This window comes from Triplophysa rosa, linkage group LG22, assembly GCF_024868665.1.
Source record: "Triplophysa rosa linkage group LG22, Trosa_1v2, whole genome shotgun sequence".
Classification (NCBI taxonomy): domain Eukaryota; kingdom Metazoa; phylum Chordata; class Actinopteri; order Cypriniformes; family Nemacheilidae; genus Triplophysa; species Triplophysa rosa.
Genome location: NC_079911.1, coordinates 639,631 through 665,605, shown reverse-complemented (window position 1 = coordinate 665,605; position 25,975 = coordinate 639,631). Strand labels below are relative to the sequence as shown.

Below are 25,975 nucleotides of genomic sequence, written 5' to 3'. Positions count from 1 at the left end.
TAAAGGTAAAGTTCATCTACATTACATTTATCCATTTTATCCAAAGCAACTTCAACACACTAAACAGTACCATTAGTTTACAAGGCCTGTAACCAGGAGGATTAGAGCTGGAGTAAGCAAGGGACAGAATGAACAAAATGAAAGATTTTTTTTGAGACATAAAACCAACAGTTATTGGTTAGTGAAATAAATGCTGAACAGGTATGTTTTGAGCTGCTTTTTGAACGTTGTGAAAGATGCTGCCGTTCAGGTGGAGACTGGCAGTTGGGTCATTCCACCACAGGGGAACCGAATGCGTAAAGGTTTTTGAAAGCGATTTGGTGTGTCGTTGTGATGGAACAACCAGGCGTCGCTCATTTTCAGAGCGAGTATGACGGGAGGGGATGTAGACCTGCAGCAGTGAGTTACGGTAAAGGGGCAAGTTGGCTGTTGTCGTTCTGAAGGCCAGTGTCAGAGATTTGAACTTGTTGCGGGCAGCAACTGGTAGCCAAAATGACCATTCTGTCATGAATGTCTCACTCTCTAGTTGTTCCAAACCTGAATACATTTATTTGTTTGGTTGAGAAATACAGAGAAAGATATTTGGATGAATGTTTGTAACCTTTCTCTTCTCATTGACTACCATAGTAGGAAACAATGAACTGTTTGCTGTCATACATTCTTCAAAATATATGCTTTCGTGTTCAACAGAACAAAGAAATTGATAAAGACATATTTCCTAATATGGTAGTCAATGAGGGGGGTTTACCGGTTGAATGAGGATGCCGTGCACATCACTAACCTCCATGAAAAAATAGATTGTATTTGGGCAATTTACACGGGTCGGAGTCATGGTCAGAAAACACAGAAAAATCATATCCCTGCAGGATGTCAGTAGAGGATCATTAAACAACTCCATAAACAGTGTCACCAGCTTCACACAGTACTAATAATGTTGGCTTTCCTGTTTAAACAGGAACTAGCTGTTGTTGTTATTTTCAACCAATGCAAATTCACAGAACCAGGTCATTTGTATCTAGGCAGATTTAAAGTCTCGAGGTCGTATCCCAAACGTGCGTGCGTGTGTGTGTGCGTGCTGTGCGTGCATGCGTGTGTGTGTGCGTGTGTGTGTGAGAATACAACATTTTTCAAAATTCTATCTAAAATTGATAGTTAATTGTTGTTTTTTATAGGTTATAATGGGTAAAAATCTATGTTTAAGAAATAGGATAGAGACAGAAATGAAATAGAAACATTTATTAGGAAACTTTCATAAAATGGAATCAGTTACAGGTCAGGTAAAAAGGCATTTTCATCGTCATGTAGATCTGTAAAAACATTTTATTTATATAAAAAAAAAATTATAAAATATTTGTGTTGTTTCTTCTCAAAACTCCAACAATTTTACTGATTATGTAAAATTATTTGATTATAAATTCAGCACACAGTTTTGGGTAATATTTTCACAAAAATGAACTGTATTAAGACAGAAGCATAAAGAATGGGCATGTCTTTGTTCTACACTATAGAGGTGTTATGTATACATCAGTCTTCTGTGAAAAAAAAGTTTTGGGATTTTAGAAATGTATATAATGCAACCTGCCCTGCAACCCAAACAACTAGAAAAGTTGTTTGTCCCTTTCCTCAACAATATGATAATTTTGCAATAATGACGCATATTGGAGTGTGATTTTCAACTTAAACCATCAGGATTGACTGTATTTACATAACGTGTAAGGTTACCCATTTATTTATTATATGAGATAAAACAAAGCATACAAAACCAGGGGCAACATGACAAGAATGACAACGCTCATTCTCCTTCACAACTCCTTCCTGGTAGAACATTCTTCCCAACTCAGTCCGGTCAACCACATCTCTCACAACATTCAAAAAACTACTTAAAACCCATCTCTTCAGTGAATACTTGACAGACAAATAAAAAAAAGTAACCCTCTCTCTTTCTCTCAACAGGTATTGTTCTGGCTTTTGTGGAAACTAGTAACTTTGTATTAGCACCTATTATTGCTCCTGTATGACATATTGCTCTATTGCTCCCTGAACTCTCTGTAAGTCGCTTTGGATAAAAGCGTCTGCTAAATGACTAAATGTAAATGTAAAACAGTCACATATTCCAAGTGTACCAAGGTCAAACAATCAATTTTTATGATGAAAAGACACTAAAACGAGCACCATCCGCAGTGAATCTTCACATCTGGTGAAGCTTCAGGGTGAAACACATTTAAAATTACCACCAGACAAAATGATACATCAGCTGTGATTTTGATGGCATTGGCTCTCGTGTATCTCGTGACCTATTGCGACATTACGTCAGCTTTGAATGTGAAGTGTCATTAAATGATTCAAATTACCAAAAACAAGATCAATAGATCAAGATATTGTTACATAGTAGAATGTTTTTTTGTGCTTTTTTGCAGTGAATATAATTTCAGTGGCAGAGGACAATAACTTCCTATAGCCATCATGTTAATCACCATATTCACATTTATTTTAATTTTTTTTTAGTTCCTTCAGAACTTCTCCATACTCCGCAGTGTTTGTGTCCTCGTGCTGATCCTGAGACACCCACTTTTCCAGACGCTCACGCTGGTTCTGATCCAGGATTCCCATGCGGCTGTACTCTGACACCAGGTTTCTGTATCCTGCTTTGTAGTAGCCTCTGATACCATCATTAGACAAAACAGGACACTGAGACAGAATGCTATCACCTGGAATTACACGCAATAATATAATTAAATGCAGAAAGGACAGCTCACTAAGACTATCAGTTTGTTATACTTTGTGTTCATTATCTTTTGTTGTACAGTAATTATCATTTCATGTTCCATTGTTTTGTCTTATCCTCATGTTGTATTGTCATGTTTTGTCTTCCTCTAATTTTGTTCATCATGTTGAATTGACTTCTGTAATGTTGCTATTTTATTCTACTGTATAATTGTACATACAGTAGAATTACAATATCTGTTGAAGGGGAAATCATGCTTTTTTTGAGAATGAACACCTTTGAGTGTCTTACCTAGAGCCGATCTGAGCTTCTGTGAGGAAAGCGGGTGATGTAAAATCATGGAGCGTTTCAGCAGAAGCTCCGCATCTCCACTAATCATGGTGTCTGCCAGAAGTTTCCTTTAAAAAAAGAAATGCTAATGGCAAATGTAGCCTTTTCTTTTAAAAAATAAATAATCCACAGTGTAGCATTTATGATGCTGTACCTCAAAGTATATTCTCTAGATTCCTGTACTGTTCGGTATTCTGTATAATTGTTTGCAGGAGTTTGTAAGTGTGAATGTTACCTGGCCATCTGTGAACGGCTGGTTGGACCTGTAGTTAAAGCTTGTCTGTGATCTTGTCCCAGAACCTCCATTGCAATCAGGGTCTGTCCATTATTGTCAGTCTTTACGCTGCTGATCAGTTTATAAAGCTCCGTGTTTTTAGTTTTAAACTCGCTCGCTGACTTTGATTCTTCAACGAACGTCTGCGCTAGTCTAAAGGAGTCTTTTGGTGGAATATGGCTGGTGTTGAGTGTCCCAGTGATGTTTATACTCAACCTCCGAGTACTAACAACACTGTCCAGAGAGAATGATAATTAGTGACAATTTATTAGAATAAATTTACCATTAAGTCAAACTAGTACACTTGTATAGAGCTCAAGGGCACAAAATAGGCATAGAAAAATGTGTAAGCAAATTTTCCATGCACATATCAGAATTTATAAAAAATAAACATGGAGTAAATAAGTGTGCAGTGTACAGACATGTTAGACAATGCAAACACACTCCTTTACTGGTGTGAGTACTGAAGTAAACAGAATGATTTTAATGATGTTTTCGCTTCTATATACATATTTCCACTCTTATTAATGGAGTTAAGCACTCAAATTGCAAAAAGCTTTATAAATGAGGCCCCAGGTGAGCATTTAATCTTCCTCTAGCTGCGGATGCTGTACAGTTACGTATGCTCTTGCTCTTTTTAAATGTTTCATTTATATTTGTTTATTGTTATCAGTAAAAATTAGGTTTTTTGTCTTTATTGTGGAAGCATACACAGTGATGTTGTGAATAAATAACAGACAGCAATCACATTTTTTACCTTTTATATTCGCCAACAAATCCAAGATGGTACATTTTGATGAGGATACGTTCATCACTTTTGATGAATTTAACACTCTGAAAATATTCCAGCAGTGGAGTTTTCGCCTCCTTTTTACTTCTTTCAGTTAGGCTGTATTTCTTGGGGTTTATGTGAGAAAAGTCATTTTCTCTCTTGAGAATAAGTTGAGGTTTGTACAATTCAAGGTTTGTCTGGATCTAAAGAGAATTGATGAGTGTGAGAATAAATACAATCATCCCTTATCACGTGTGCAAGTGACTTAAGAAACACTGTAGACGTAATGGGATTTTCATTCAGCCAATTCTATAGCGCTTACAGTATCTTAAACATGCTTGTGAAAGTACAGTGACAAGTTGTATTACTTTTTTCTAATATTATATGAAAGATGTAAAATTAATGAATGAGGCATTTATATAGCGCTTTATTGTGTATTGCTGTACACCCAAAGCGCTTTACAATCTTATGAGGGGGGTCTCTCCTCAACTGTGTAGGACTGTGTAGCTGCTATAACATAAGTGACAACAGGAAAAGCATGTCTGAGCAGATCTACAACTAAAATCTGTCTTTTTACTCAGGTTGTGCCTTAGACATGATGAAATCCATAAATTAAACATACCTCATTTTTCACCTTCTCACGTAGCATCAACGCTTCCTTCTTTGGATCTTCTGTCTTGCTGCCAGTTGCTTGTACTACAGCATGATAAAGAGCATTCTGATCATCAGAGTTGACTTTGATTATCTTCCCGTCATCCTGTACAATATCAAAATGGCCGCTGTACAGCTGTGATCCAGCTCTGTTTTTAAAAAGGTAACTATATTCAATACACAAAGTTTATAAGCACAAACACTGAAATGTATTTCTATACATATAGGCCTGGTTTCACAGACAAGGCTTAAGGCTAGTCCCAGACTAAAATGAATGTTTGCCCTGTCTTAACTGAATATAACTTGCCCAGAAATATATAAGTGACATTGATTTGTCTCGAGATGCACACCAGTAATGTATTCTAAGGAATTTTTATAAAAGCGACATAAATATCTTAATTCAACTGAGGCATAGTCCTTGCTTAAGCTAAGCGGTGTCTGTGAAACCGGGTGATAGTGTATCTATGTCTTACTGTGGTGAATGTTGGTCTTTTGCAGACTTGGTTAATCTCAGTTTTATTTCGCCTGCTGATTTGTTGGTTCCCATTTGACGTTCTTCAGTCAGTTGTTTACCTTTTTGATCAACGATAGTAAGACAAATTCCTTTTCCATTCAGCAGGTTACTTTTTGTGAGCACGTACACATCGAGGGCTGAAGTGGGCTGATCAGCTTTGCAAATATCTTCTGTAAACTGCTTTAGTTTTGTCTTGTCCTCATCAGACAGCTGTTTCACTTCTTTGTGGCTTGCAGATTTATTGTTGTGTCTTTCTCTCTGGTCATCAAAGAAACGTTGAGTTTTATTTCTGCGCATCACTTTGTCCAATGCCTGTCCTGTAGCAATGTTAAACTGACTCTTAAAGCTGCTGGTAATTAAAGAACTTATATGTTCAGAACAGGAGCTGATGAATTGCTCAGAAACCTTCTGAACGATTTTCTGTAGAAGTTCTCCTTTAAGGCGTTTTACATCATCTAAATCATGTCGTCCATCTTGGTCATACTTTGTCATTTCTGTCTGAAGCTCATTGATGCTCTCCAGTAATTGAGGAACAAATTCCTTGTCTATTATCTTCTTTGTTGGTATGGCACTCAATATTTCACTGAGACGTGTAGAGTACTCTGCTACTTTCAGAGCCACCTTTGCTGCTGTGAGCAAACCAGACTGTTTTACTTCATTTGTCACTATGTCACACACTTTACAGAGGTTGGTGATAACATCTCGTGTTTTGGTACAGTCCAGTACAAGCTGAGGAATTATTTCTTCACAAAGCATATCAACTGATTCTTTCATTTGCTTTTCATATTTTGAGTCAATCTTGAAATTCTCTTTTTTCAAGGCAGCTTTTGGAACACCTGAGCTGATGAACTCGATGAGAGTCTGATCCAGTTTACTGTTCTGCTTCACTGACGAAGCAACAACATTCTTAAAACTGTTGTGTAAAATTAGCTTAAAGACTTCCTGACCTGCTATATCAATTCCGTAGTTTATGGCAGAGATCACAGACTGTTTCGAGATTTCCTGAACTGCATATTTGGTCGCATATTTGAAGTTCTCTCTGAGAGCTGTAGAAGTAGTCATGTTTTTCATGGCAGACTTAAACAAATCCTTACTGACGGATTGTAAACCAGACTGAACGCTTCCTTTCAATGAAGTAAATGCTGCCTTTCCTGATTTGATGAATTCAGACGCAACAGCAGAGAATGACTTTGTACCATTAAGGAGACTCTTTGTCACTGTACACACAGAAGTAACTGCTTTCTTGATAATGCTAAAGCCAGCTGTTAGCAACGAGAGCCCGATGCTGATGCTCTTAGATATCGCCCATGACACCCAATCGAATGTTCCCTTCATCATGCCCTCTATTCCACTGATCATGTCAGACACTCCTTCTGAAATCAGACCCATTCCAAACTGACTGGCTGTTCCAACCGTAAAAGCACAAATAAGAACTCCAGCGAGAACTTGAACCATGCCGATTATGAAACATATCAAAGCGTCAATGCAAAACTTGGGCTTCTTTTTCACCTCAAACACAACTCCGAGGCCGTAGTCGTACAGTGATATTAACTCATTACTGATGATGAAGTTCTTTTCTTCAGACAGCATGTAGACCGAACAGTCCTCTGTAATGGCATCGCTGTTGCTTTTCTCCAGCTCTTTAAGTTTAAGCACGGCATTATCAATGTACGTCATCCAAGATTTAAAGATGTTCATTCTGGCCTCCATTTGACTCTGAAAGTTGTTGTTCTCTGTGCTCTGATCTTTGTTACCAGTGACTGATAAGTTACATGAGACCATTGTGTTTGAGACTTCTGAGATGTAGACGTCAATGGATTTCTTTGCATCTTCCAGCAGTTTCCTGGCATCTTCTTTATAGTTACCTTTGCCGAGGTTGATGGTGATGTACGCCTGGTTATAGAGTGATACAGTTTTGTAGTGTTTGTCATAGGTCTCAACTTTTTGCCAATAGGTGTCAGCTCCATTAGAATTGCTGGATTTGTTTCGGCAGTGTAGATCAGTTCTTGCAATTGCCTGTCTGACGTGATCGTAGAAATTATCAGACTCTCCTAGCAGCAGCTTTTCACTCGTTCCTTTCATTGTCTTGATAAGGTCTGCTTCGAGTTGACTGAAGTCATCATGCCTATTGATGTGATCCTCATGTAGGGTCAACCACAAGGCCCAAGATTCTTTCAAAGCATTGATGGCAGGCTGATAATCAAACTTAGACTGATGATGTTTAAAGCAATCAGGAATTTTCTCAAGCTGCATTCGCATGGGATTCAGTTTTTCTTCTGGTGTGTAATGCCTATCAAAGTCTTTCAGCAATCTACAAAATGTGGAGAAGAGATCTTCCTTCAGTTTTATTTCAACCAGCTCATCACTTTCCATGTCCTGGATTCGTTTAATTTCATAATGCTCTCTCAGCTGACGCATGATTTCCACAGACTGACCTTGGTAAGCTGGTGCGAGGTGATCACAGTTCACAACCATCTGGACCATCCCGGGATTTCCTTTTCGAGACGTACGGCCAAATATTTGTTTCTCGACTCTTCGGTTGTGTGGAAAGTGAGTAAGAAGAACAAAAAGACCACCACACTTGTTCACACTTTCATCCACTTTTATGTCCGTTCCTCGTCCTCCGAGATTTGTTGCAATTATGATTCTGCCTCCACAGAATTTCTCTCTTTCAATATTGTGCTTCTCACTGATTGTGTACAGAGTGATCTGTTCTGCTTTAAATTTACCTCCATCTTGCATTTTCCCATGTAGTTCATCTGCTGTTTTAACATCTTCACAAATCACCAAGACAACTTGTCCTCTCTCTGCTACTTCCCATGTAGTTTCGCAAATAGTCTGGATCCATTGGTGGTTCCCACCTTTCACCTGGATGACTGGAAGCTCCACCATTCTTTTTTGGCGATGTTCAGGTACATTGCAGCTCTTTGCTTCATAATGTCTTGCCAGAAAATCATGATCTGCTTTACCTCCTAATGTACCAGAAACACCAAATATACCACTCCCACTGAGGTACCTTTGGAAAAAATGGACATTTGACATGTAGTTTGTCACGTTTGATATCTGTGAAATTGCAAGTTGGTGCTTTAACTCCAAAAACTGCTGCAGACCATTACCCCATTTCTTGTTTTTCTCCAACACACCGCTTGCTTTGAAGTCCACTGGAACTATCGCGTTATACATGTGCTTGTCATTACTGGCAACAACGTCTCTTTCAGCGGCTGGTGAGGTGTCGAGTATATATTCTCGACCCTGTGACATCTGAACAGTCTTTAGTGCATTCTCCACAAAAGCTGGCAACTGATTCTCAACATAGTTTTTCAAGAAAAAAGGGACGACAATGAAGTTGTTGGATTCTTTGTCTGTTTTGACGTTATTTGAGTACTTGATGGACGATTTTATTGTGCTTACAGTTGCATCAATGAGTGATTTCTCAGACATGATTTCGCATGCCAGTCCTCCTTCCAGCAGCAGCATTTCAACATTAATGTCGCCTTGTTTCTCCCGAGCTTCAAAACGTGTTGCTTTCTTGTTCTCTAGAGAATAGCACTTAAACACTGCACTGTACTCCAAGACCTCCTCAAATATACTCAGAAGATCAAACTGTTGTAAAACTCCAAGGTTCTTCATGATTTCAGCTAATGCTTTAGACATTGCATCCTCACCTTCATTTTCTTTCTTGCTCTTTGCTTGATTAATCATGTCAATATTCTCCTGGGTGTAGAATCCTAAAGTCACTCCAGGCAACAAGATCTCATTTGCTGAAAAGCTGTCGGTTGTCTCCTGTCCCATAACAGCTGCTGTTACAGCTTTATGAAAGTACTGTATTCTTGTCGCCCATTTTATCTCCCCTGTTTCAAACATTTCTATTGGCTGACAACTAGAAATCATGGCCCATATGTTGGAAAGCACTTGCTCCACATGCCTAAATCCACCAGATTCATGGGACAAGAATGTCACTTGAACTCCATTGTCCAAAGTCATGTAGTCTACTTCATCGACTATGACAAGCTCAAACTGCCGTGTATCACGAGTCTTCCTCTTCTCAAATTCCTGCTTAAGTATGTCTGCTGCAAAGACCCCTACTGTGCCATAAACTATTTGTTGTCTATAAGCATCTTTAAGGCATTCATCTCGTTCCTCTTGTGAGTGGGCGCTTGGGTAGCGTGGAGGTACTACAGATGAGGTAATACCAAACATTTCAAAAAATTTCTTCCACTCCTCTTGATCTCGTTGGGCGAGAACTGGAGAACTTGTCACAATGTCCACTTTTATTCCTCGAATGGCCAGAATTGTTGCAAACATGGCTAAAATACAGGACTTGCCCTCACCTGTGCCAATCTCTAGAAGACATCCTTTATTTTCTGTCAGCTGTGCCAGGAGGAGCAAAAGCAATGATGCTAGTTGTGTACGTCTTGGAAAAAAGCCTTGAATCTTAGTGTTGTCTTTTGTGATTGTTGAGCAGTCTTGCACTGCTTTTGACATTCCAATTGATACATCTTTTAAAATGTTGATATCTGGGTTTACAAGATTAAGAGATTTTATCTTGTTTTTCAAGTCGTTGATTTCTTCCTTGGTAAGGTCCACCAATTCATATTTTGGTAGTTCAGACTCTATGTATCTAAGCACATCTTTCAACACCACCAAGACTTTCTCTGGGCAGTTTGCTTCACGAAGTTCATTCACAATTGTATCAGCATCTTTTTCCTTGTCATTTTTTATTTGTTCTTGAAGAAACATTAAGGGGTTTTCATTCCTAAGAGCAGAGAGAACGAGGATGCAGTTCAGGTGGTAGGTTCGTGCTGTGTGAAGAACTGAATCGAGTTGATCGCATTTTATAGCCAGACTATTGCAAATGAAGAGCATTATTTCTGTTGGTGTCCAGATTCTGTTGAACAACATTTGACCTAAACATTTTTTACTTTGTGGTGAAAGCTCTGAAACCATGTCAAGTACATTTAATAAAATGTGTTCGGCTAAAGTTGGGTTGGTGGCATAAAGCTGCTCTACCAAGCCCAAATGAAAGTTGTACTTCTTCTCCCAGCCGAGCGGCTGATCTCCATCATCTTTAGCATCTTCAGTGCTGTTGTGCAGAATGAACTGTAGAGATGCCTCAAGAACTGTGAGCTGCTCAGTAAGAGACAGTTCATTGTATCCTATAGCACGATCAAATGTGAACTGAGACCATAATGACAGGTTGTTTTCTTTACAATATAGAACTGTAAATTCATTCTGGAGTGTCTTAATCCTATCCCAAATCTGATTCTTCTGTATGTCTTTGTCTTCTGTGATCTGATACTTTAACAAAAGCTCTTTGAATTTTTCTTCAACATCAATAACCTACATAAATACATTTGCAAAATAAAAATGGTGGTCTCAGTAAAGCAATATTTTGTAACATTCTGTATATACAGTATGGTGTTATTTAAGCCAATCTGAATTTAAATCATACCTCGTCCCTCTCGATCGCACCAGCATCATCTTCTATTTGCTGATGGAGAGCTTGTGTGCGTTCATGATGTTGCTCGTGACCTCTAAAGCTCTGTTTTTCACGGAGGCGCTCAGTTGCTCGAGAAAGCTTTTGTCTGGACGATTCACTTTCTCTCTCCAGCTCCTGTTGAATCCTATGCTCACGTTCCAAACGTTCAAGACGTCTTGCCTCCTCTTCTTGCTGTCTCCGTTTTTCATCTTCTTCAATTTTCTCTGTTTAAAGACACCATCAGACAATGCACTGACTTTCACTATAGAGAACTTAACAAACCTCGTAGAAACCTAAGCAGAAAAACTGTTTAAAACAACAAAGAGAGAAATAAGATGTATTTCTCTACTAGCAGTATGAACAGTGTAGATGAGTTTGCTGTTGTTTAGCCTAAAGAAAATGTGGTAATATTGGATGCACTAATGCTTAAAGAGAGAAACACAGGAGTTACAGACTAAAATAAATACACTTTTGATTAGTAAACTAATAAAGATGACTTTGATGTGTCAGTGTTTTCATGCCTGTGTGATATTTTAACTAGAAATAGTCTGACTGGTTATGACAGCAGTGTTAAAAAGTTAAATACAGATATAATCATTCCTGGAATAGAATAGGACTGACGATATTTAGGCAAAATCACATGTCTGTTGGCATTGTGATTCTGTATGATTAAATTAAGTTAATATTAGTATAATAGCCTTTATGACAAATGTTACATGCAGAAACCGGTAAACAGGTCTCATCACATCCAGTTTAAGTCTTTTCTATGTGCTTCATTACATAAACACCTTGTTTTACTAAAAATGTTTGGAAATGAGCTACCAAATATGATCAGAATCGAAGCCCATCACAGAATTGATATATAAAAGATGTTATTGTTCTTTACATCACAGATATTTTAATATTAAAATACAATAAAACACCAAAAAATTGAAACAGCTAGCTAGTTTATCTGATTAATTTAAAAATCCATAAATATAGCTGTTAGTTAATACTGCTGTTAACAGTTTTTCTGACAAGCGGATGTAACGATCTGTTCCCAATCAAAAGCTACTCTCGATGCTGTGTTTCAAAACGCTATGGGAACATTCTTTATTCGTCCGGTTGTGAAGCACGTGTGCCAAACACGCCCAAAATTGGCTTAAATAACCTCGGTGGGTGACGTATCAGCGACATCACCTCACACTACAATTTTTTATGGAAACACACTACAATTTTGTAATTGTTTTAATGGAAAAAGCTAATGGTTCATAATATTATTTTATTGCAAACCATTAGAATTTCTGTATGGTTTCTATTGTTGTTGTTTTTAAGCAGGGTTGTCACATTTATAATCTGATCTCTGTCATGATCCTGGTCACGTCGCGGCTTTGTGCCTGGTGTGGGTGTGTGTGTTTTGTTCTGTCGAGCACATGGTATGTTGTTTTGACAGTTTGCCATGTGCTCGGTGTCTGTCACTCGCCCCACCCCCATGTCTCCCAGTCAGGCTTTCCCCTCTCACCGGTTTCTCATTATCTCATCACTCTCACTCCTGTAGCTGCTCTCCGTATCTTAGGGCCCTTATTATCATATTTTTCTCACACCTGTAGCTGCTTCCCGTATTTTAGATTTCCTATTTAATCTCTCTCGTTCTCTTGTCTTGTGTCAGACCGTTGCATGTTATAGCCAGTTCTGACTGCCACAGTCTAGTGTTTCTAGTTACTGTTCTTCCAAGTCTTAGCATTCCTAGTCTTAGTATACCTTGTCTCAGTATTGGATTACTCTCTTGTGTGGAAATATCATTCAGTTAGAAGTATGATTTAATTATCAATATAATCAATAAGTGTTGACGTGTTTTATTGAACCATAGGATAAAGGAACAATGCTGCATAATTAAAGCATTGTGACATTGATGTCTTTACTGAAAATTACTCTGTAAGGTTTGAATTAACAAAGAAAGCTATCTCTGGGGAACACACCCTACAGTTGATGTAATCATAGGTTGCACAAGATGTTGTTCTGCATGATAAGTTGGGTTACAGGAACAAGTTGGTGAAATGGAGTCAGATGGACGTGGTACCTAATGATTGGTTGCTAGAGAGATAGTACCCAAGACAAAGGAGGAGTAAAGGATCGTGGCGTACAATGATTGGTTATCACCGGAGAAGAAGAACGACGATACATACATATAAATATTGTTGATTTGTACGCTTGTGGTGGTTGGCTTTTCGGATGGAGTGGTGATTTACTGGCAACCCAAAGCTTTGTTACTATCTTTTTACATCTGATAATAAAACCTCATATTACTTTTGAGCAAATTGTCTCTTCAAATTTTTGAACATGCAGGACTGCCTTAAAAGTCCAACACTTGCTATCGACTCCAGTGCCATAGTCTTTCTCTGTGAGCTCTCTTTTATGCCCAGCAGTGCTCGTTGGCGTCCCGGACCCCCCAGCTGTCGACATCCATCTCTCTAGATATCAATCTGTCATATACAGATATTTTCTGCTTCTTTATTCATCTATTCAAATATGGCATAAATTCCGTATTTATTGTATATAGAAAAAATATATCTAACATATTTTACACATTATCTTATTCTATCCTCAATGTATACAGTACACTCTGAAAGAATGCTGGGTAATTTCAACCCAACATTGGGTCAAAAATGGACAAACCCAACAATTGGGTTAAATTAACACAGCAAATGGTTTATATTCGACCAAATATTGGGTTAAAACAAACCAACATTTTAGGTTGAAACAACCCAGCATGTGTTAATTTAATTTATATTAACCATGGTGTGACCATGAAAAGGTTGAGATCCACTGGTCTAGAATTTATTGTGTATTTGTGTATATATCAGGGATAGGCAACATCTGTGTCGTGATCCCGATTATGTCAGGGCTTTGTGTCTGGTGTAGGTGTGTGTGTTTTGTTCTGTCGAGCACAAGGCATGTTGTTTTGACAGCTTGCCATGTGCTCGGTGTCTGCGTCACTCGCCCCCGTGTCCCGGTCCCTCATTATCTCATCACTCTCACACATGTAGCAATTCCCGTATCTTGGGTTTCCTATTTAATCCCCCTCGTTCTCTCGTCTTGTGTCAGAACGTTGCCTGTTATTGCCAGTGCTGACTGCCATAGTATAGTGATCCTTTTAGATTATTCTCTTGCTCTCGACTCCAGTGCCTTGCCTGTCTCTGTGAACTCTTTTCTGTGCCCAGTATTGCTCGTTGGCATCCCGGACCTCCCAGCTGTCGACACCCAGGCACCTCTCCCCCAGTGGGTCTTCACCTCTCTGTACGAGTCCTCGACGGGTCGAGTCCTCTCCCCGTGTATTTTTCTCCCCTTATGGGTCAAGCTCTCCCCTTGTGGGTCAAGTTCTCCCCTGGTGGGTCAAGTCCTCTCTTTGAGTCTACGACGGGTCGAGTCTTCTCCCCGCGGATTTCTGCTGCCTGTGGTGCCATTTAATGGACTGAGTTTTGTTTTGTTTTATAATTTATCCTGAAGATTACTGCCAACTCCTGGTATATATTATCATAAAGATAATATTTGTCATTCATTTTATGTTTTTGCATATGTTTATAATATTTATATGTATAATGTGTATGTACAACAGAAAACAAAGTATATTCAGCTAGAGGTATGGTAAAATGGGGGGATTTTGTGGAAATTTAAAAAAAGTAATTGCAAACTGTATTTGCAATTGCGTTTTCTATTTGTGCATGTAAAAACTGTGACAATCCAAACACAAATGCAAACCATTTGCAGATCGTTCTTCCGGGGCTACCTTATATCGGTGTGTTCTATAAATAGTGTATATCAATGTATTTATTGATTACTAAATACCACAAATCCACAAAAATCACCCATAAAGCACAAACTCCATGTCTGCACCCATTTACCCAAGCCAAGAGGAACTTGTAAAGTGATGTTATCAATTTTAATGTATGAAGTAAATATAATCACCACATTAAGTTAGGTACTCACTTTTTTGAGCGTGGAGCTTAAAAGTGATTTCAACTTTTAAATTAGTGTAACTCTGGAATGCTTTGGTCTAGAGACCTAATATTGGTCTTGTTTTAAAGAAGAGATTCTATACTTTATTGTAAAAGTGTCTGAAGTTGAAAAATGAAATACAAAAATAATAATTATAGCAGTTGAATTGTGTATTAAAAATAATAAAAAAATAAATAAACAATGTTTTGTTTTACTAAAACATCTTAAAAAAATGATCATCAAAAAAACGCCAGAACATTAAAGACATACTTCTAATCAAGTTTTGTTTCAAATTTCAAGCTGATATCACAAAAAATGAGGTTTCTGGGATAATTTGAATCGTAACACCAACAACTGCCACTAGGTGGCATATAGGCTCCAATGGTTTACTGCATACAAATGACAAATTAATAAATTTCATCATTATTTATAAGAAGGACATTCTTGGAGCTTTCCAATGAAATGGAAGTTTTTTAGATTTATTTTTTAATTTACAATAAAATATGATTATGAATATGTAATTTTTATAATGGTACCCAATGGGCCCAGTGACATTTGAGATTTTTTTTACTCAAGCTTTTACGAAGTGATTTCTATTGCAAAACAATTCTGAAATATAAAATCTACATTCTTAGATCTTTCCAATGATATATAGTTTGTCAGGATTTAAATGGAATTATATTGCATAACTTCAGTGTTCCACTGAAACGGTGACATTTAGCAGCTTTTAATAGTTTTTATGCTCACTCTTGTTATAAATGAATAAATTACTACTCCTACATAATTTATTTTTGTAAAACACTGGTCAAATATGTATTCTAGAGTCTTAGACCTTTCCAATGATATATACTGTAGTTTGTCATGATTAGATAAGATTTTAGTTGTGAAAACTGAAGTAAACCTAGGTGTTCCACTATTGGAACAGTGACAGTAAAAGGGTTAATTCCATGGAGTGCAAAGCCTTTGATTGACTGCATTAATCTAGTCATGTCATGTCAGCTTTAATCCAAAACCTACATTCCCCACTCTTATCAGGATGGGAGCAATAATGATCACTCCTAAGAGCCAAACTCCATTCTGAGAAAGGGGTCATTGAACATTATATTATACCCAATGCTAAAGATATTACAGATCCCTGATCAGGCAAAAGCCTTACCTCATGCATGCAGCAGCAACGGTAATTACAGCAGCATCAACAGCAGCGTAGAAGATCTAGTCCGCAAAAACGAAGCCTATATACTGTATATTCTATTCTTATAATTTAAATGCTAAAACGCATTCAGAGAGTTCTCATGGCTGAACTAAAACTAATAAAAGCTAAAATAAAACGTATTATTTTCAAAAACCAAAAAAGAACACATACAGTACTGTAGCCCTTGTCACTCAACATGCCTGACCTGAATAATGGCCTTGTAAAAAATGAACACCAATTCCCAGAGCCACGCTCTGGAATCTAATAGAAAAAACTTTTCCAAAAGAGTGGAGCTTTCAATAATAGCAAAGGGGATATAAGTCTGGAGCTGGATGTTTAACAACATGTAATATTATATAGGGGTAATGGGACACATACTGTATACTTTTGGCTGCATAATGTAGTGCTGAACTTTGCAGGAACTTACTGTAGTTGGGACAGTAATGAACGATACCCTCAGAGGTGCAGTCCAACTGAATCTGGGAACGGTCGTAGGTTTCCCTTAAGATAAAGGAGGTGTCACCTTTAAAGGTGTTGAACTCATAGTTAAAGCTATCCCATGTGTTATCTTCATATCTGATGTAGATGTAGCGATGGATTAATTTCACTTCCGTATAGGTTGTTGTGCAGCCAGGATCGATGCGTGTATACTGAAGAGTAGAATTATACATCAATTTCCATTGTAAAACCAGTGTATAAATAAAACACAAATAACAGTCTGACGTTGTTATGAGATAATATGTCATGCTTTCTGTTATTAAATAGCAAGCAGATGACATGTTAACCATGAAATAAAAACTATTGACAGGCTTAATAATATGGAATTGCATAATTAATCTTGTGTAGTGAATGCACCAAAAGTTCTTACCCCTCTGTCCTGGGTGGCAAAGCGCCAGTTATAAGGAGTTTGATTCACAACGGAAACCTGGGCACCCATTATTTAGGATATTCTGTAACATTAAAACATTAAAAACTGGTCAGTATTTTAACTATTTAATAGTGACACAAGGTAGATTAAAAAGCATTAAATTACAACCTGCCAATTAAAGGACTGCAAAGGCTAGATAACCCTTAGAAATACATTACAACAGTACCTATGATCCCAGCAATTAGACAATGAGTTTTAGCTGCACCTTGTGTGTATATAATCTATTATAAAATGGTCAGTTCTGGTCATTGATTGTGATTGGTTCAGCCAAGTTCTAAGTCGTTATAAAATACCCCGATTTATAACTGCTGACCACATTACATAGCCTAAGTATCACTTAAGCATTCACAGTATATTATTTGCTGTGTATTTGCTGTATTTTATGAAAACTTGCTACGCATATGGAATATATATGATGTATATAATAATTCTTTGTTTTTACTTTTAATAAGAATGTAAGCTTACTTTTTTACAACATGAATGTGCTCGCATCATTTTCTTTGGTTTTGATAAAAAAAACTACAAGAACTGTCACTGTACTGTGATATCTGTTTTACAGATGCATAATGGAAATTTTCTGCTTTAGATAGATGCTTCATTCGTGCTGTTTTACTTGACCAAAAACTGAACACATCATTTCCCCTTATTTCATGTTTGCTACAATAATAAAATAGGAACCACGTACTTAATTAATATCCACAGTAGATTGTTCATGGGTACATTGTGATTGCAAAAATGTTGTGTATGTTCACGCTAAAATTGTTTATAAAATTGCAGGTTATGCATACCACTTTATATTAACATTTTAAAATATTTACAGTATAAATATATTTTTTAATTTCTTTATTCCCCAAACTTTGCATGTTATTCCCCTTTACCTACAGATATGTACTGTAGAGGTACATTATTGTTACAATTAGTTACGCTGTAAATTCTATTTAATTATGCGGTACATTGCGGGCTGTAATCTAAAGCGTTACTGACAATTCACCTGGAAAAGCACGCCCACACGTCCAGCGAGAGCGAGGAAAAGAGCACGGCTATGCGTTAACCAGCAGCGAGAGAAAGAGCACATCCTCGCGTCAACCAGCCAGCGTGAGAAAGAGCACGCCCATCAATGCGGTTCACTGGGTGATGGAAGTTTAGTTGTGTTTGTTTGCTCACTGCATTTCGGTGATGAATGTTATATAAACGATGGATATGACGCTGGATTTGGAGATCGTTTGAAACTGATAGATGGAGCGGTCCCAGCGCTAAAAGATGCTGGACATGAACTGCACGTTGTAAGTGAACTCATATGTCGTATGTTTTGTTGGCAATCGGTGCGTATGTACATAATGGAAAAACACAAACTTATAGTGAATCAACAGTTATGCAGGGATAGTGTGATGATGTTTTGTTTGCTCGTGCTGCACGCCTTCTGGAGCTTGACTTTTTTCTAAAATAATTGTACATCTGTATCTGTCTTTTGTAAATATGATCAAACTACCCAGCAAACAATGACCTGGCGGTCCACCGGCGGTTTTTGGGCGGCATAGATTCAGCGGCTTAACGCAGTATGACCACCGTCGGCACACTGTCGATAAGCCGATCAATGTAAAAATGCTGTCGGTCTGCCAGCTTTTTTTGGGTGGCACGCCACCAGCGGCTTGCCGCTGTTGGACCTCTGTTGGTACAACAGTGGCAAAATGATAGTGTTCTTCTAAGCTTACAGGACATTTTTATAAATACAGTCAAAGGCATCGATGGAATACTGGCTAAATTATTTAACAGGCAAATTTTAGTATATGTATATACATTTTTTTTAATAAAAAGGCTATTAATTTGCAATTTAATAATAATTTATAATATTTTAAATTGTTAAGTTTATGTATTAATCCCAGCTTGACGTGTATTAATGGGTGTGCGTTGCGCGCTGAATGTGTGTCACACACTGGAGCGGAGAAAAGTTACCATGGAAACTGGGCGGGACCAGGAACTGACAAGCAGCAAGTCTAAGCCAATGACAGCTGGCCTGTATGCATATCTAATGAGCTATCTCATGGCTGAATCCGGTCAGGTTGTTGCTTCAGGTAGGCCTAAATCCTGCAAGTAATAACTTGTTTTAGTTAAAAATATGTCAAATTGATTACTTGAAATGAATATGCTTACATTTTACTTTTGTATTATAAGCCCTTGCTTGCAGTTTAAGCGATTAGTCAGGACTAGTTGGACATTCCCGCTTAAAGTTTCCTGAGGTAATGTATTCAGGAAAAATATGGCAGAATTGGTCAATTAAATGATTAAAATGTAAATTAGGCATATTTAGATGTTTAAGTGTTACTATTTATAGGATGTCTAAACAGAAAACGTATGCGGAAATTTAAAAAAAGTAATTGCAAACTGTATTTGCAATTGCGTTTTCTATTTGTGCATGTAAAAACTGTGACAATCCAAACACAAATGCAAACCATTTGCAGATCGTTCTTCCGGGGCTACCTTATATCGGTGTGTTCTATAAATAGTGTATATCAATGTATTTATTGATTACTAAATACCACAAATCCACAAAAATCACCCATAAAGCACAAACTCCATGTCTGCACCCATTTACCCAAGCCAAGAGGAACTTGTAAAGTGATGTTATCAATCTTAATGTATGAAGTAAATATAATCACCACATTAAGTTAGGTACTCACTTTTTTGAGCGTGGAGCTTAAAAGTGATTTCAACTTTTAAATTAGTGTAACTCTGGAATGCTTTGGTCTAGAGACCTAATCTTGGTCTTGTTTTAAAGAAGAGATTCTATACTTTATTGTAAAAGTGTCTGAAGTTGAAAAATGAAATACAAAAATAATAATTATAGCAGTTGAATTGTGTATTAAAAATAATAAAATAAATAAACAATGTTTTGTTTTACTAAAACATCTTAAAAAAAATGATCATCAAAAAAACGCCAGAACATTAAAGACATACTTCTAATCAAGTTTTGTTTCAAATTTCTAGCTGATATCACAAAAAGTGAGGTTTCTGGGATAATTTGAATCGTAACACCAACAACTGCCACTAGGTGGCATATAGGCTCCAATGGTTTACTGCATACAAATGACAAATTAATAAATTTCATCATTATTTATAAGAAGGACATTCTTGGAGCTTTCCAATGAAATGGAAGTTTTTTAGATTTATTTTTTAATTTACAATAAAATATGATTATGAATATGTAATTTTTATAATGGTACCCAATATTCCTCTTTTTATTACTACACTGCAATGGTAAGATATTTACCAGGCTCCCTCTCTCTCTCCACCCACTGATAACACCCGCACATGCAGCCATCACCCCAGACTCTATTGAAACTCACCTTCTACCATCGTTTGTTGTCAGGTCTAGTTGCTGTTTGTTTCCTGCATGCTAGTTCTGACTCCCTGTGATTCTTCACTGCACCACACTACATGTACAGTTCCACCTGAGGGCTCTTTCATACATTTACATGTAATAGGTTTTTTTTAACCTTTGTGCTTTGAACTAGTCTAGTCTTGTCTCTCACAGTTACTTTGTCGTGTAATGTGTTGACAGACGAACAGTAGGCCTACAAGTGTGAAGTGTCTTCTTACAGTCAGTATGGCACATACAGTAATGTGTAACTTCATACTGTAGAAAGTGAAATATGTCATCCCAAAAAATGTGCAGTCTTGCGCATTCAAATCATGAATCTACCTCAGGAAATATTATAAGTGTACTCTTCTTATATTGACAGTATGACTAAACATTTTGACTGTGTTGTTTGTGAACAATGACACAAGGACTTCATTTTGATACCACTGACATGTTGATTGACCTAAACAAGTACTAAGCACACACATGCACTGGATTCTCATATGCACTGACATGCACTGACCCCTCCATCTGACCTCGTGCAGTATGTGGATTATATGTGAATCAGACTTATTTCTGCAATCTCTCTCTCTTAGTGAAATGTTTTTTCCATATCTTTATTCCTTAAGTGATTATATTCTACAGCAATATCTTCACTTTTACTGTCAAGTTTTTACACCCCCACTCCTTCAATGGACTGTGTAATATTTGTATTACTGTGAAATAGCTTTACTTACAAACAGAAGTTGACCTCATATCAGTGCAATAATCATTTTAACAAGCTGTTATTTACTTTATAATTTACTTATTTTTGTACACAAGCAATTTTCTCCAATTAATTTTCTCTATTCCTTTGTCTTAGTATTAATATTGTAATTGTATATCTCTCTGTATCATGTATATTTCTTTTTCGTCTCTTTCTGTCTATTATGTACCATGCACCTTATGCAGAAGCTCTGCACTTTCGTTGTATCTTGTGTACAATGACAATAAAGTATTCTATTTCTGATTCTAATAAAAATGCTGTTGAGTAAACTAAATTGAATGGTGCCGCTGTGATTTAAGAACTTCAGTTTATGTCACAGTTTTTAATCCACATTGTCATCAGAATGTCATCGTTTTTACAGTTTGTGTTACTTCACTTTACTTAGACTAGAGATATTCAATATTTTGAAACCCAGTACTTACATTATAAGAGAAAAGAATACCAGCATGAATCTTGAGATTGCGTATGCTGTGAAGGATCCAACCTGATCTCACAAAATAGACATAATGCACATCAACAACAAAACAGACAGACACATTTGACTCAAAATAGAAACTTTAATAAGCGCTTGAGTTTACTGCACACAGGTCGATGGACAAACATTTGTAACCTTTGCGATGATCACCTTATAGCTCAAGTAAACTGTTCACTCTTGTGTCTGATTCACTTTGGATGGGTAATCTTGACCCATTTCAAAGAGAAAAGAATCATTGATTTCATTTTTATTTTATTTATACGTTTATCTGAATAGGGACAAGACAATAAACTAAAAAAGAAAAATTGATTGCACATAGAGATTATAGCAAGCGCTAGAAATAATTTTCTAAAAAAGAGAATCCAATATAATTGTCTTATTAAGAAGCTAATGTAACAAATCAAACCAATAAAAGCATATAAAAAGCAAAAGCAAGCCCTAATTGTATGAATACTTCCAATCCTGATGACATAAATGACTAAAGACCGCATTTAAAATTTGAATATGTGTACAGGTCTGGTTTATTTTGGACCAACGCTCGACTATCAATGTAAAAGACTTCATGTAAAAATGAAAACCATGTATCACGTATAGCTTTGAACTCGTTTGGCAACATATTCCAGAGTTGAGAACCCTTTACAGAAAATGCTCTTTGACCTTGTGAACTTCTGAGGACATCCTACAATTTCCACCCGTTGTATTCCTACCTACTAACTTACATAAGAAGAGGCCTTATTATCCAAACATTTAAACATGTATTTTACATATGACAGATTTTTAAAATGTATAAAACTAAGCATATGCCATTTCTTTAAAATATGACAGTGATGCCATCGATTTGGCTTTTTAGCCATTATTTTAGAGCCTGATTATACAGCATATCAATGTTATTAAATAAAGAATCACTAGCTTGGGTCCAAACTGTGATACAACATGAGATGCGGGAAAGAATCATTCTGTGCATAAAAAGATGAGCTGCCTCTGCTCTAATGAAATGTCTAATAAGTTTAGAACAATTGAAATTCATTTTGAAAGCTTTTTTAAATGTTTGTCGAATTTAAGTTGTGAATCTCCTGTGCAGAACTCTCTGAATGTAAAGCCGCTGTTTGCTTTCTAAATGTAGTTTTACATTACAAACATGCTGTATTTGATAACATACAGAAGAAGTGAAGAGTATAAATGACTATATACATACACAAACATGTTTTGTTGATTTTGACTAACGATACAAACCAATACATTCTCTAACATTTGAATTACTGCATGTTAAAAATCCTTTAATCCGTCAGTGAGGGGCGGTGAACGTCTTGGAGAGTCACAGTCCTGCAGAGTTCAGCTCCAACCCTGAGGAAAACTCAGCGTGTAGTTTTCTAGGAACTCTTCAGACCTTCATGAGCGTGTTCAGCTGGGATCTCTGCAGGACTGATGTTCACCACCCCTGCTATAAGTGATCTCCTATATACATTTTGATGATCCTGCGTACAGTAACTTTATAAAATGATGGTTATAACTGTTGCTAATACAGATATTAAACCCTGTAGGACAATGACATGATCAAATCATTCAATGTCATGTTGATCAGTAGTTGGGCTCGTGTCTGTCAGGAGATCAAACTTGTGTTTCAGCTGCTCATATCATTTTGTTTGTCAGGTTTGTGTCCTAAAAATCTTCCATTTTGTCTTTTGTTTTCGTAAGTTCGTCAGTGATAGTTTGCAACTGTTGAATTTGTTTACGCATTCCTACAATGAATTTCCCAGCCTTTGACTTCATCTCACTTTCATCTACTTTTTCATCTATGGATTTTTTTGCTAGTTTGTCCATCTCATCGAGAGCCCTGTTATTTTCTATAACTGAAATCACGTCAAGCAAAAGGTTAACACCACCAAAAATTGCTACTATGTTTGCAATCAAACGCATAGTATCAGACATCTGCGCTGTCAATTCTCTCAGGTCTTTTAACCGTATGGTGTGTTTCTGGCTGGGTGAATATAAACTTAAATCACCGGCGTCTTGCTGTAGTTTTTCAAGGTCTCTCATTACTTTCTCAGTACGCTCATGAAGGTCTTTGATCTTCTCAGCCATAGGGTTGATTTTATCCTGAAACGTCTTCAGTTCAGCTTCAATGTCTTGTCTTAATTTTGTCATTTGTTTGTCTCTCGTAGAGCTGCAGTTGTTACTTTGAAATGCAGCAGCTGTGACCGTCCCTACTCCTCCCGCAGCAGCAACACCAGCAACACCAGCAACCACTAAAGATAACCCGCCAGTCACTGGCGTTAAAGCCAATCCTATTATTCCTGCAAGCACAGAACTCCCTCCAGCTATTCCCACCACTCCTGCATTTCTTGAGCCTTCAGTTGAACCTCTGAAATCTTTTTCAAATTGTCTCATGATATCATGTAGTCTCTGGATGCACTGCTGGAGTTCAGGATGATCTCTCTCATAAAGCTGAATAAATTCATCTTTGAGATGAATAAGATCAGCTCTAGAGAAAAGAAAGGCAATAATGACCATTTTAGTTGATGTCTCGAGTTTATATTGATACATTATGCTACACATGTGTACACAAGTTCAAGAGATATTTTTATAAATATTGCTTCAACATAAATATTCCTATAGAGACGACATCTTGGTGCTTTTGTCAGCCACCGTAGGGCTTCTAAAGGGAGGTGAGCTGGGGAGTGAGCCGGTTGGTTGCTAATATTTCCTGACAGCACCTTTAAGCTCATAAGAGTCGTAACCATCCTCACATTAAACTATGTGGTGTGCACCGATTTGAATCACAATAAACAGACATGTCTACACCTTAATCACATTACTAGCGCTCGGACCAAAGTGTGCATGTGCTCTGACGTACATGGATACCGTGCTAAACACAACTTCATGAATAAACTCTGTGACGGTCTGATTTTTTCCTCCAATCTGAATCGCTAATCTGTCAACACAACTCACTGCACAGTCTCTCTTCCAACTTCATTCAGAGAAAATAAAGTGGTGCGGTGTAGACAAATCCATGACAGTGGCATATGTTCAACATTGTGCCAAATATTTGTCTATACGTCTATAGAATGTGTTTTGCTTTTGATGTAAAAAGATTTAAAAAGTGCCCAATAACATGCCCACTGGATCTGAGTTCATCATTTGTATAACTGTGATTAAATTCTCCACACTTCTTAGCGGATTATGCAAATTACATGAAAACTGCAAGTAAATGGGAGTGAAGAGGTTTGCTGGTGTCATGTAAACATCTTATCACAAATTGAATATAATCACATTATTGGTGCACATGTCAATGTTCTCTTACATTTCAGGAGGTATGTCCATGCTGTTGCGCCGGCCTTGATGAATAGAGGAGGCCATTGCTGCGGATATTAAAGAACAATAACAGCTCAATCCATTATTCTTTTGCATATATCAGACTGTCACATATAACAAACAGTGAAATTCTTTTCAGTTAACAATATTGGGGTGGAACATAATGTATATATACGTTTTTTATTATGTTATCATGTTTTTATTATTATCTTAAATCAAAACAAACCAACTGCAGTTTGATTAAAATTAATTGGAATGCACATTAAAAAAACAAAATATTAGCAACATTTTAAAAACGGAGTTCTCATTTTGCAACCAAACTCTTTATATATTTAACAGGGACAATGGACCGGCAATGACTTTAATCTGCAGTCCCTGGGCAATTCTTTTTTAAACAAATTACAAAACAAAGCCATCCTTCAGTAATGAAAAACTGCGTCACATGACATCAACTAGACTAGGCCAAATAACCCAACACAGGAATTACTACAAACAGTCCCATAAATACAGTATTATTAGACTTTATTGCCCAATATGAAATTCATAAGATAAAATCATCATAGAACCACAGCAGAAACAATAAATACAACACAAAAGCTCTCTTCAGAAGAGTGTCTCACCTCCAGATGTTAGATATGTGTGACTTCCTCAAGGCTAGAGACACTTCAGGGACTTCAAGATCGATCTGCCATGAAGACCGAAGACCCTTCAATCAAACACACAGGCCAAATGAACCAGTCAGACTCTCCTCAGTCTCTGTAAACCGTTCGTTCGCTGTATCAGTTAATGGCGGCTGAGACAAACACACTGACTGGAATAATTCTTTAAGAAATCAATCTTATTCGTTCATTTTCGGTTCTCGATTTGAAAGCACTCTAATAACAGATACAATTATAACATACTACATTAGTTTTCACGCTTTGGTTTAAAACAAATCTACGCCAGATGATGGTATCACGTTTTCGTCGACCTTCTCTTTTCCTCCCGTCCCTTGAGTGTTTAGTTTCGCTTTCGTTTAGTTTCAGCCAGAGCCGTTGAATATGAGAGTACCTGCTTAAATTCAGTAAACCCTGACACCGTTTGAGATAAATGTATCAAATCAACTGTAAAAGTTCAGAATATTATTATATAAAGAGAGAAATGGGAAACTGAGAAAATAGTTACATTTAGTAGATACATTGCTGCGCACAGCATATGACTCACAGTGATCAGACGAACAGTTCA

The 25,975-nt window shown here is 37.1% G+C and overlaps 1 protein-coding gene across 2 annotated transcripts; it reads right to left on the bottom strand.

Annotated features, from left to right (window-relative positions):
• Positions 1-1,940: 1,940 nt before the first annotated feature.
• Positions 1,941-25,763, bottom strand: LOC130545691 (uncharacterized). Of its 2 annotated transcripts, XM_057320365.1 has the most exons (11): positions 25,372-25,763; positions 24,741-24,798; positions 16,781-16,862; positions 16,340-16,562; positions 10,719-10,969; positions 5,226-10,606; positions 4,724-4,901; positions 4,087-4,304; positions 3,291-3,563; positions 3,017-3,123; positions 1,941-2,708 (listed from the first exon to the last, which is right to left on the bottom strand). In XM_057320365.1, exons 3-11 carry the CDS (start codon positions 16,847-16,849, stop codon positions 2,491-2,493), a joined length of 6,918 nt encoding a protein of 2,305 aa, XP_057176348.1. In that variant the 5' UTR covers positions 16,850-16,862; positions 24,741-24,798; positions 25,372-25,763; the 3' UTR covers positions 1,941-2,490. The 2 variants fall into 2 exon arrangements, with proteins under 2 accessions (XP_057176348.1, XP_057176347.1); XM_057320364.1 differs by lacking the exons at positions 24,741-24,798; positions 25,372-25,763 and adding an exon at positions 21,387-21,464.
• Between the last annotated feature and the right edge of the window lie 212 nt (positions 25,764-25,975).

Bases quoted from the DNA above. Each gene is read 5' to 3' on its own strand.
- LOC130545691 (XM_057320365.1), bottom strand. From the start codon at position 16,849: ATGGGTGCCCAGGTTTCCGTTGTGAATCAAACTCCTTATAACTGGCGC. The intron at 10,970-16,339 runs GTAAGTTCCTGC...GTCTTTAAACAG, and splicing joins TCATTACTGTCCCAACTACA to AGAAAATTGAAGAAGATGAA. The intron at 10,607-10,718 runs GTATGATTTAAA...GTATTTATGTAG, and splicing joins GTGCGATCGAGAGGGACGAG to GTTATTGATGTTGAAGAAAA.